Source organism: Mobula birostris, unplaced genomic scaffold, assembly GCF_030028105.1.
Source record: "Mobula birostris isolate sMobBir1 unplaced genomic scaffold, sMobBir1.hap1 scaffold_644, whole genome shotgun sequence".
Classification (NCBI taxonomy): Eukaryota; Metazoa; Chordata; class Chondrichthyes; order Myliobatiformes; family Myliobatidae; genus Mobula; species Mobula birostris.
Genome location: NW_027278363.1, coordinates 12278 through 25063, shown reverse-complemented (window position 1 = coordinate 25063; position 12786 = coordinate 12278). Strand labels below are relative to the sequence as shown.

General features: G+C 49.1%; 1 protein-coding gene across 2 annotated transcripts in view; it reads left to right on the top strand.

Annotated features, from left to right (window-relative positions):
* The window catches only part of LOC140193633 (syntaxin-5-like), a 49857-nt gene that overhangs the window by 28278 nt on the left and 8793 nt on the right, over positions 1-12786 (top strand). For both annotated transcript variants that reach the window (XM_072250792.1, XM_072250793.1), the window contains exons 5-8: positions 2823-2893; positions 9006-9122; positions 9237-9293; positions 10369-10453. In XM_072250792.1, the coding sequence (XP_072106893.1) occupies positions 2823-2893; positions 9006-9122; positions 9237-9293; positions 10369-10453 (330 nt within the window). The remainder of the gene's footprint in view (positions 1-2822; positions 2894-9005; positions 9123-9236; positions 9294-10368; positions 10454-12786) is intronic.

Genomic DNA, 12786 nt, shown 5'->3' with positions numbered 1-12786 from the left:
GGAAGCCCCTCAGTTATTGTAGGAGTCCCAGCAGTCCTATTGGTTTTAAGGAATGTAATAGAACACTACTGAAAGAATCACGGTAGTGTAGTGGTTAGCAGGGCACTTCTGCAGCTCAGGAATTTTAGATTATTAATTAACTAAATGCATGGTTACACTCCTGGTTTTTAGGTCAGCAGTGAAGGTCCTCCATCTCTGTCTGTCCTTGGCCACACAGAAAGGATCCTTATTGCTGTTCCCGTAACGGTTTTGTCTGACATCAGAATTGTTTGCCCTGAGCTAAGCACTCCCCGAACCTGGGGGACCGGGGGACCGCTCTTAATCTGGCTGACCTTATCAAGAGCCAAAGCTTTAAAACGCAGTCTCCAGACAGCATAGCTGTCTGGGGCGTTGAGGCACGCAAGCCTCCAAACCCAATAACAAGGTCGTGGTCCTCTTGGAGATCTAGATGTCTACCTCTGTGTTTTTAAACAAAACTTGCCTCATAAATCTCCTTTGTACTTTTCCCCCCATCACCTAGAGCTATGCCCTATTCTATTTCAAAGTTCAAAGTAAATTTATTATGGAAGTTATTTTCAGAGCACGGAACAGGTCCCTCGGCCCCTCAGTGGACAACCCTTCAGGAGAACATGATACTCGATGCGAGGACCCACCTCAGGATCTACCAGTAGACAACCCTTCAGGAGAACGTGATACTCGACTCGAGGTCCTACCTGGGGATCTACCAGTAGACAACCCTTCAGGAGAACATCACACTCTGCTCAAGTGGTCACGAGAAGGGGAGAGAAATCCTATCTGCCAACATGTGGTCCATCTATCTCCATCCGCTGCTTGTTCATATACTTGCCCAAAAGCCTGCAAAATGTCAATAATTGTAAAGGAAGGGTGCTCCAGGTGTCTTGCTGGCTGTGGTGAAGGTCCTCGGTCTCTAGTGGTGTTCATCGTGTCCATAGCCGCCTCTCGGTTTTCACTACTGTCAGCCATGCAAATCCTGGGTGGAGACTCAGGAATACCGTCGCACTCAGATGTAGGAGGATTCTTCACTGTTGTTTTTACAATGGCTAATTGGTCATTGTAAAGGTTAATCAGGGTTGTGGGGTTGGTGCATCTTGAAAGGAAGGAACGGCCAGCTCCTGACTGTGTCAGTAAATGAAATAAGGTTGAGAGGTGTTGCGCAGTTTATTGTTGTAGATCGTTTGTTATTATGGATTAAATTTATTTTGGTAAAAAATCCTCATAATCCTGTACAAAACAGTAAATTCAGAGAAAATTTTCCTTTGGTTTCCTGTGACATTTGGAATCTGATTTGCATACAGTTCCTTTGCATATTATAGTGTTTGTATAAAAATTGCTGTGATTGAACTGGTTTTAGATTTTCAGTATCACAGAGACGGTTGAAGGATGATCTGAAAAGGTCTTTGAAAGATTGGATAGGAAGGGCGACTGTCATATGCACACAGGAGAGACTGGAAATCCAGAGCAATACCCACGGACTGCTGGTGGAACTCAGCAAGTCGGGCAGCATCAATGGAGAGGAATAAACAGGCTACGAATGCAAGCCTGAAAAGGCAGTGCACGGTTTATTTTTGTGAATACTTTTTATCATGAATGAAGTTTATACTTTGGCTTCTTCCCCCTTCGTTTAGAGTCGATTGAAAAGTACAGCATAGAAACAGGCCATTTGGCACATCTAGTCCATGCTGAAACTATTTAAAATTACCTATCAACCTGCACCCGGACCGTAGTCCTCCACATCCCTACTAAACGTGTACCTAAACAAGTTTCTCTTAAACGTTGAAATTGAGCTCGCATGCACCACTTACTCTGGCAACTCGTTCCACACTCTCACCACCCACTGAGTGAAGAAGTTGCCTCTCTTGTTCCCCTTAAATCTTTCACCCTTAACCCATGACCTCTGGTTGTAGTCCCACCCAATCTCAGTGGGGAAAAAAACTTGTTCGCATTTCCCCTGTCAGTTTCTCTAACAGGACTGCTTTCTCTCGGCGAAGACAAGAATCGGAATTTGTTGTTTTGAGGCAGCAGTACAGTACAATACACAAGATGCACTATAAATTATAATAAGAAATAAGTAAGTAGTGCGAAGAGAGAGCACAAAACGTGAGATAGTGCCCATGGGTTTGCTGTCTGTTCAGAAATCTGATAGCTAACGTTGAGTGTGTGTCTTCAGGCTCCTGTACCTCCTCTCTGATGGTAGCCATGCGAAGAGGGCATGTCCTGGGTGGTGGGGGTCCTTAATGATGGATACCGCCTTTTTGAGTCTTTAGGAGTAGCAAGGTTCAAGATGGTTTTGTTATTCTTCAGCACATGAGTGTAAAGGAGAATGAAACAATTGTGAGGCCAAATATGACCTATTGTTCGACAGAAGAAGTACAAGTATGAAAGCAGTCCTGTAGATCACAATGTACAAATCTCTCTCTCACACACACACACACATTGTATGTACATTAAGTGACATTAGGTGATGTGTATGTAAGGGTGGGTTCATGGGTGTCTTCCAGTCCAGTGGACGTTACGTCCCCTCCTCCCTGAGGGCAGCAGAGTGAGTGGGGTCGGTCACCATCTACTGGTGTCTGCAGCACATTTCCCTGCTGGCAGATGGGCTGCTGCAGTTTTAACTACCGGTTGCTGTCTGTGTCACACTGTGATGCACTGAGGCTCTGACCTTTCTCTGTGGAACTGAAACTCGCTCTGTGATATCTATTGTAGAATATGAACCCCAGCCTGTGGTGAGGCTGTTGTAGGGACTCTTGTTTTCCATTAGTTCCAACTCATACTGACAGTCTCTTCTGCTTTCGTTGCAGTTGCAAAGCGGAAATCACTCTTTGATGACAAAGCAGTTGAAATTGAAGAGCTGACGTACATCATCAAACAGGTTTGAGGAGTTAAAATACCTTGCGGCATATTTCATTAAACCGTGCTGGCCCAATCCCTTTTCACCGTGTCAGGAAACATTGACACAACATGCTCTGCGCCTTCTCTCTCTCTCTCTCTCTCTCTCTCTCTCTCTCTCTCTCTCTCTCTCTCTCTCTCTCTCTCTCTCTCTCTCTCAAACCATTCCCAAAGGGCAGGAATGACTTGCAAAGATTCATGAGAAGTGTGATTGAAACACAAGGCTTTTTTTTCTCCCTTTGTGGGTGAGAATGATCCTAGGAATGAAAGGGTTAACATATCAGGAGTGAGTTGATGGCTCTGGGCCTGTTCTTGCTGACCTGTAGAAAAATGGGGGTAGGGGAGGGGTCCTTATTGAAACCTATCGCATATTGAATGGCACTAGATAGGGTGGATGTGGAGAGGATGTTTCCTATAGTGGGGGAGTCTGGGACCAGAGGACACAGATAGAGTGGATGTGGAGAGGATGTTTCCTATAGTGGGGGAGTCTAGGACCAGAGGACACAGATAGAGTGGATGTGGAGGGGATGTTTCCTATAGTGGGGGAGTCTAGGACCAGAGGACACAGATAGAGTGGATGTGGAGGGGATGTTTCCTATAGTGGGGGAGTCTAGGACCAGAGGACACAGATAGAGTGGATGTGGAGGGGATGTTTCCTATAGTGGGGGAGTCTAGGACCAGAGGACACAGATAGAGTGGATGTGGAGAGGATGTTTCCTATAGTGGGGGAGTCTAGGACCAGAGGACACAGATAGAGTGGATGTGGAGGGGATGTTTTCGAAAGTGGAGGAGTCTAGGATCAGAGGACACAGGTAGAGAAGGTGTGGAGAGGATGTTTCCTATCGTGGGGGAGTCTAGGATCAGAGGACACAGATAGAGTGGATGTGGAGAGCAACACACATCAAAGTTGCTGGTGAACGCAGCAGGCCAGGCAGCATCTGTAGGAAGAGGTGCAGTCGACGTTTCAGGCCGAGACCCTTCATCAGGACTAACTGAAGGAAGAGTGAGTAAGGGATTTGAAAGTTGGATGAGGAGTGGGAGATCCAAAATGATAGGAGAAGACAGGAGGGGGAGGGATGGAGCCAAGAGCTGGACAGGTGATTGGCAAAAGGGATACGAGAGGATCATGGGACAGGAGGTCCGGGAAGAAAGACGGTGGGGGGGGGAGAACCCAGAGGATGGGCAAGGGGTATATTCAGAGGGACAGAGGGAGTAAAAGGAGAGTGAGAGAAAGAATGTGTGTATAAAAATAAGTAACAGATGGGGTACGAGGGGGAGGTGGGGCATTAGCGGAAGTTAGAGAAATCGATGTTCATGCCATCAGGTTGGAGGCTACCCAGACGGAATATAAGGTGTTGTTCCTCCAACCTGAGTGTGGCTTCATCTTGACAGTAGACGAGGCCTTGGATAGACATGTCAGAATGGGAATGGGACGTGGAATTAAAATGTGTGGCCACTGGGAGATCCTGCTTTCTCTGGCGGACAGAGTCGGCTGGGGTGCTATACAGTGTCCGGTGCTCCCGATGTGGCCTTTTATATATTGGCGAGACCCGACGCAGACTGGGAGACCGCTTTGCTGAAACTATAAACTAAAGGCGTAGCTATGGGCACCCATATGGTTCCTAGCTATGCCTGCCTTTTTGTTGGCTTTGTGGAACAATCTATGTTCCGTGCCTATTCTGGTATCTGTCCCCCACTTCTCCTTCGCTACATCGACGACTGCATTGGCGCTGCTTCCCGCACGCATGCAGAGCTCATTGACTTTATTAACTTTGCCTCCAACTTTCACCCTGCTCTGAAGTTTACCTGGTCCATTTCCGACACCTCCCTCCCCTTTCTAGATCTTTCTGTCTCTGTCTCTGGAGACAGCTTATCCACTGATGTCTACTATAAGCCTACTGACTCTCACAGCTATCTGGACTATTCCTCTTCTCACCCTGTCTCTTACAAAAACGCCATCCCCTTCTCGCAATTCCTCCGTCTCCGCCGCATCTGCTCTCAGGATGAGGCTTTTCATTCCAGAACGAAGGAGATGTCCTCCTTTTTTAAAGAAAGGGGCTTCCCTTCCTCCACTATCAACTCTGCTCTTAAACGCATCTCCCCCATTTCACGTACATCTGCTGTCACTCCATCCTCCTGCCACCCCACTAGGAATAGGGTTCCCCTGGTCCTCACCTACCACCCCACCAGCCTCCGGGTCCAACATATTATTCTCCGTAACTTCCGCCACCTCCAACGGGATCCCACCACTAAGCACATCTTTCCCTCCCCCCCCTCTCTGCTTTCTGCAGGGATCGCTCCCTACGCGACTCCCTTGTCCATTCGTCCCCCCCATCCGTCCCCACTGATCTCCCTCCTGGCACTTATCCGTGTAAGTGGAACAAGTGCTACACATGTCCTTACACTTCCTCCCTTACCACCATTCAGGGCCCCAAACAGTCCTTCCAGGTGAGGCGACACTTGACCTGTGAGTCGGCTGGGGTGATATACTGCGTCCAGTGCTCCTGATGTGGCCTTTTATATATTGGCGAGACACGACGCAGACTGGGAGACCGCTTTGCTGAACACCTATGCTCTGTCCGCCTGAGAAAGCAGGAACCCCCAGTGGCCACACGTTTTAATTCCACATCCCATTCCCATTCTGACATGTCTATCCACGGCCTCCTCTACTGTAAAGATGAAGCCACACTCAGGTTGGAGGAACAACACCTTATATTCCGTCTGGGTAGCCTCCAACCTGATGGCATGAACATAGACTTCTCTAACTTCCGCTAATGCCCCACCTCCCTCTCGTACCCCATCTGTTACTTATTTTTATACACACATTCTTTTCTCACTCTCCTTTTTCTCCCTCTGTCCCTCTGAATATACCCCTTACCCATCCTCTGGGTCCCCCCCCCCCCGGTCTTTCTTCCCGGACCTCCTGTCCCATGACCCTCTCGTATCCCTTTTGCCAATCACCTGTCCAGCTCTTGGCTCCATCTCTCCCCCTCCTGCCTTCTCCTATCATTTTGGATCTCCCCCTCCTCATCCAACTTTCAAATCTCTAACTCACTCATCCTTCAGTTAGTCCTGCCAAAGGGTCTCGGCCTGAAACATCGACTGTACCTCTTCCTAGAGATGCTGCCTGGCCTGCTGCGTTCACCAGCAACTTTGATGTGTGTTGCTTGAATTTCCAGCATCTGCAGAATTCCTGTTGGATGTAGAGAGGATGTTTCCTATAGTGGGTGAGTCTAGGACCAGAGGACACAGATAGAGTGGATGTGGAGAGGATGTTTCCTATAGTGGGTGAGTCTAGGACCAGAGGACACAGATAGAGTGGATGTGGAGAGGATGTTTCCTGTAGTGGGTGAGTCTAGGACCAGAGGACACAGATAGAGTGGATGTGGAGGGGATGTTTCCTATAGTGGGTGAGTCTAGGACCAGAGGACACAAATAGAGTGGATGTGGAGAGGATGTTTCCTATAGTGGGGGAGTCTAGGACCAGAGGACACAAATAGAGTGGATGTGGAGAGGATGTTTCCTATAGTGGGGAGTCTAGGACCAGAGGACACAAATAGAGTGGATGTGGAGAGGATGTTTCCTATAGTGGGGGAGTCTAGGACCAGAGGACACAGATAGAGTGGATGTGGAGAGGATGTTTCCTATAGTGGGGGAGTCTAGGACCAGAGGATACAGATAGAGTGGATGTGGAGGGGATGTTTCCTATAGTGGGGGAGTCTAGGACCAGAGGACACAGATAGAGTGGATGTGGAGAGGATGTTTCCTATAGTGGGGGAGTCTAGGATCAGAGGACACAGATAGAGTGGATGTGGAGAGGATGTTTCCTATAGTGGGGAGTCTAGGACCAGAGGACACAAATAGAGTGGATGTGGGGAGGATGTTTCCTATAGTGGGGGAGTCTGGGACCAGAGGACACAGACAGAGTGGATGTGGAGAGGATGTTTCCTATAGTGGGGGGAGTCTAGGACCAGAGGCCAAAGATAGAGTGGATGTGGAGAGGATGTTTCCTATATTGGGGGAGTCTAGGACCAGAGGACACAAATAGAGTGGATGTGGAGAGGATGTTTCCTATCGTGGGGGAGTCTGGGACCATAGAGGCAAGGCTGAACAAAGATGAAGAGGAATTTCTTTAGTCAGAGGGTGGCGAATCTGTGGAAATTATTGCTACAGACAGCTGTGGAGGCCAAGTCACTGGCTGTATTTAAAGTGGATGTTGATAGGTTTTTGATTAGTCAGGGCATGATTACGGGGAGACAGGAGAATGGGGTTGAGAGGGTTAATAAATAATCCGTGATGGCAATGTGGAACAGAATTGATGGGCCAAGTGGCCTAATTTATTATCCCTCTCAAACCCATTCTCCAGCCTTCTCTCTCAGCCTTTAACAACCCAGCTAATGAAAAAACGAGCAACTTCCACTTTAAGTATACCCAGTGACTTGGCCTCCACAGCTGAATTCCACAGATCCACCACACTAAAGAAATTCCTCCTCATCTCTGTTAAAAAGTAGGGGGACGTCCCTTCCTGAGGATGTGTCCTCTGGTCCTAGACTGGCCCACTACAGGAAATCTCCTCTCCACACCCACTCTATCTGTGTCCTCTGGTCCGAGACTCCCCACTATAGGACACATCCTCTCCACATCCACTCTATCTGTGTCCTCTGGTCCTAGACTCCCCCACTATAGGAAACATCCTCTCCACATCCACTCTATCTGTGTCCTCTGGTCCTAGACTGGCCCACTACAGGAAATCTCCTCTCCACATCCACTCTATCTGTGTCCTCTGGTCCTAGACTCCCCCACTATAGGAAACATCCTCCCCACATCCACTCTATCTGTGTCCTCTGGTCCGAGACTCCCCACTATAGGACACATCCTCTCCACACCCACTCTATCTGTGTCCTCTGGTCCTAGACTCCCCCACTATAGGAAACATCCTCTCCACATCCACTCTATCTCTGTCCTCTGGTCCTAGACTGGCCCACTACAGGAAATCTCCTCTCCACACCCACTCTTAGTGTGTCCTCTGGTCCTAGACTCCCCCATTACGGGAAACATCCTCTCCACATCCACTCTATCTGTGTCCTCTGGTCCTAGACTCCCCCACTACAGGAAACGTCCTCTCCACATCCACTCTATCTGTGTCCTCTGGTCCCAGACTCCTCCACTCTAGGAAGGATCACATCCACTCTGTCTGTGCCCTCTGGTCCTCGACTCCCCCACTACGGGAAACATCCTCTCCATGTCCCACTCTTATCTGTGCCCTCTGGTCCTCGACTCCCCCACTATAGGAAACAACCTCTCCACATCCACTCTATCTGTGTCCTCTGGTCCTAGACTCCCCCACTATAGGAAACATCCTCTCCACATCCACTCTATCTAGGCCTTTCAGTATTTGATAGGATTCAATGAGATCATTTCCCCCCATCCCCTGCCCTCATTCTTCTAAACTCCAGTGAGTACTGGTCCAGTCCAGAGCCATCAAAATCTCCTCATATGTTAACCCTTTCATTCCTGGGATCATTCTCATGAGCTTCTTCTGGGTCCTCTCATGGCAGCACATCCTTTCTCAGAAAAGGGCCCAAAATTGCTCACAATACTCCAAATGTATTCTGACCAATGCCTTATAAAGCCTCAGCATTACATTTTTGCTTTATATGCTAGTTCTCTGGAACGGCTTGCCTTCCTCACCGCTGACTCAATTCGCTGTCCATTTGGAAAATAGTCTGTGCCTTTATTCCTTGTACTAAAGCGCATGGCCATATACTTCCCATCACTTTGCCCACTTTCCTAATCTGTCTAAGTCCTTTTGTGCACACTGTGCTTCCTCAACACTACCTGCCCCTCTATCTACCTTTGTATCATCCTCAAAGCCATTAATCCTGTCAATCAATCAGCGACGAGTAACATGACAGGAAGCCAATCCAGTCCGACAATCTCGTACGTGGTACCTCAGGTTCAAACAGAAGGGAAAACGGTGTGCAGCTCAGGGATCCTGGGCTTGTGTGAGTCCCCAAAGGGCCAAACGGCAGGATCCAGGGGGGTTTGTATGGGTTTCCAATGTTCACCACGTCATTCGCTCCTGTCTCCTCCAGGATATCAACAGCCTGAACAAGCAGATCGCACAACTGCAAGACTTTGTCAGAGCCAAGGGGAGCCAGAATGGGCGGCATTTACAGACGCATTCCAACACCATCGTGGTCTCGCTGCAGGTAAACCCACCTACGTCCCTGAACCCACGAGGAACGCAAGCGTCCTGTCCAGACTGAGCCCAGCGGTGCTTGTGCTGAAATATGTTTAACTTGTTCTTTCCTTCCCTCTCGCAGTCCAGGCTGGCCTCCATGTCAAACGACTTCAAATCGGTCCTTGAAGTGAGGACAGAGGTAATGGACATTGCTTTTCCTGTAGCGTGTTTAGTGTGCCGTGACCAGGAATGGCGGGGTCTTTGAGACACAAGGAGGGTACTGGCAGAGAAAGCAATAGTGTTAGGTACAGGAATCTCAGGTCCCACACCGCCAGGTTCAGGAACAGTTATTACCCCTCAACCATCAGGATCCTGAACCAGTGAGGATAACCTCAACTCTGAACTGATTCCATTGGGAAGGAGGTACAGGAGCCTCAGGTCCCACACCACCAGGTTCAGGAACAGTTATTACCCTCAACCATCAGGATCCTGAACCAGTGAGGATAACCTCAACTCTGAACTGATTCCATTGGGAAGGAGATACAGGAATCTCAGTACTCACACCACCAGGTTCAGGAACAGATATTACCCCTCAACCATCAGGCTCCTGAACCAGTGAGGATAACCTCAACTCTGAACTGATTCCATTGGGAAGGAGATACAGGAATCTCAGTACTCACACCACCAGGCTCAGGAACAGTTATTACCCCTCAGCCATCAGGATCCTGAACCAGTGAGGATAACCTCAACTCTGAACTGATTCCATCAGGAAGGAGGTACAGGAATCTCAGGTCCCACACCGCCAGGTTCAGGAACAGTTATTACCCCTCAACCATCAGGATCCTGAACCAGTGTGGATAACCTCAAGTCTGAACTGATTCCATTGGGAAGGAGGTACAGGAATCTCAGTACTCACACCACCAGGTTCAGGAACAGATATTACCCCTCAACCATCAGGCTCCTGAACCAGTGTGGATAACTTCATTCACCTCAGCTCTGAACTGATTCCACACCCTACAGACTTGCTTTCAAGGACTCTAGAAATATTTACTATTTTATTCATTATTTGGACAGTTTATCATCTTTTGCACATTGGGACACAGGTCACTGCTTAGGCTGCTGTCTGTGGGACGTGGGTCACACGGCACTGTATGGGGTGGTATGGACAAGGAGAACAGGACCAACATGATTCAGTGTGTAAGGAGTGGGAATGTGGAGTAAACACTGGGGTCATTTTATCTTTTAAAGTTAATTGTTCTCTCCCCGACCAACAGAACCTCAAAATGCAACGGAACAGGAGAGAACAGTTCTCACTAGCCACGGTATCCAGTCTCCCTCCTTCAGCTGCTAATGGTTATGGTAAGCACCTTGCATTCTCGATTGTCGCACGTCAGGGAGCGATGAACCTTGGTCATTGTTCCTCTCAGGGCAGATTTCTGGCCGTTGTGGATAAGGGGAGCCAGGAGCAGCGCTGAGGGATTTTCAGGGTTGCCTGGTGTATCTGGTGTGACCTTCTCCACCATCTACAATGGGACTGTACCTAGGGATCGCGCTCTCCATGAGTCCCGTGTCCACTTATTCCTTTCCTTTGATATCTATCCTGGCACTTAAACCTGCAAGTGGGACAAGTGCTACACCTCGCCCTCACCGTCATTCAGGGCCTCAAACTCTCCTTCCAGGTGAGGCGACAATTTGCCTGCCGGATTTTTGGGGTTGTCTCCTGTATCTGGTGTGACCTGTCCTACAACAGTGAGACCTGCCGTAAATTGGTGGCCTGCCTCATCCGCCATAAAAGGTGGGATTTCCTGGAGACCACCCCTTTCAATTCTGCTTCAGATTCCAATTCTGACATGGTGAGGCAACATTCAGGTTGGCAGAGCAACGCCTCTTATTCTGTCTGAGTGGCCTCCAAACTGATGGCATGAACAGTCAATTTTACAGCTTCTGATAATATCTTCCCCCTTCCTCTTCTCTTCTCACCTGCCCGACACCACCCTCTGGAGCACCCCCCCCCCCCTTTCCTTTCATGGTCCACTCTCAGCTTGTCAGATTCCTCCTTCAGTGCTTTACCTTTTCCACTATCACCTGCCAGCTTCTACTCCTTCCCTCGCACCCCCCCGCCACCTTATTCTGGCCTCTGCCCCATCCTGATGAAGGGTCTCAACCTGAAACGTCAACGTTCATTCCCCTCCGTAGATGCTTCCTGACCTGCTGAGTTCCTCCAGCATCTGTAGGATCTCTTGTGGTTCGAATGAGGCTCAGCGGCCTTTATACCAGTGTCCAGATGCTGGCGAGCGAAGTGAAGGAGTGATTGTTTCAGGGAATTGGGCTAGAAAAGATCAGGAGTGAAAGCAGCATTTTGTCATTGTACATGTGTGGAATAACGTTGTGCTGGCATGCAGGACCAGTTCAGCTAACTCCCTCCCCTGAAAGCAGCGTTTTGTCATTGTACATGTGTGGAATAACATTGTGCTGGCATGCAGGACCAGTTCAGCTAACTGCCTCCCCTGAAAGCAGCGTTTTGTCATTGTACATGTGTGGAATAACGTTGTGCTGGCATGCTGCTCCCAAACTGTCAGTTCATGTCTACATCGCAAGAACAAACCCTCCCACCCATGTTGTGTTCTGTTGGCGTGCTGTGTTGGCACAGGACTGGGCGGTGACTCTCACAGGCTGCCCCCAGCGGTGTTGGTGAACACAAACTATGCATTTCACTGTATGTTTCCACCTACATCTGAGTCAATGCCTGCACATTCCTGTCAACTGCACCCTAAACCCCCTCCCCAGAGGGCTCCACACTGGGGTCAATGAGCCTCCTGACACGGACGCCCTGGGGATGTGGGAGCAAACCGGTGAGGTGACAGAGGTCGCCATAGGGCAGCAGCTCTGCTGATTTGGTCTGAGTCTTGCCCCCATCGCCCTGAAAACTCCCGTCACACCAAAGTCCATCCATCTTGATTCCAAGCCATTAATTGATCTTCAGCCACAACAGGTTGGGGCTGACGGGAGCAAGGAGTTCCAGGTCTGCCACCACTCTTTGGGGAAGAAGTCACTTCTTCATATGGGGCTCTCGACCAGGAGGGTGGATGGAGGTGCTGTGGCGCTGGTGAAAGTGTCCAGTAGTCGGGATCTACTGTTGTCAAATCTCTGAACTGTTTTCACAACCTCTTACCTCTACCTCTGTCGGCCACGTTATGTCACCTGAGACTTTCACACAGTACTGTGTTTGTCAATGTGGAGCGGAGAGCGAGTTTGTAAATCTGGCGGGAGCAAAGTATGTTGGGGATGGTGAGGGTGGAGCACTGTGGGAGGGGTGAGGGACAGGAGGCAGAGAAGGAGTGTCAGGGGTGGGTACAGACACACCCAGCCCTGAGACACCAGGCAAGGTCATTTGATTCCAAACAATTGGTTTATTGATCATTACAGAATGTCTCTCTGGTGCTTCCTGCTCCCTCCCCTCTCCCTTCCCCTTTTCCCAATCATGATTCCCCTCTCCCTGCCCCCTTCCCACTCTCAGTCCACAATAGAGACCCAGATCAGAATCAGGTTTATCTTCACTCACATGTCATGAAATGTTTTTTTTTGTGACAGCAGTACAGTGCAATAATAAAATTACTACAGTACTGTGCAAACATCTTAGGCACCTGAGCTGTATATATGTGTGCCTGAGAGTTTTGCTCAGTTCTGTATTA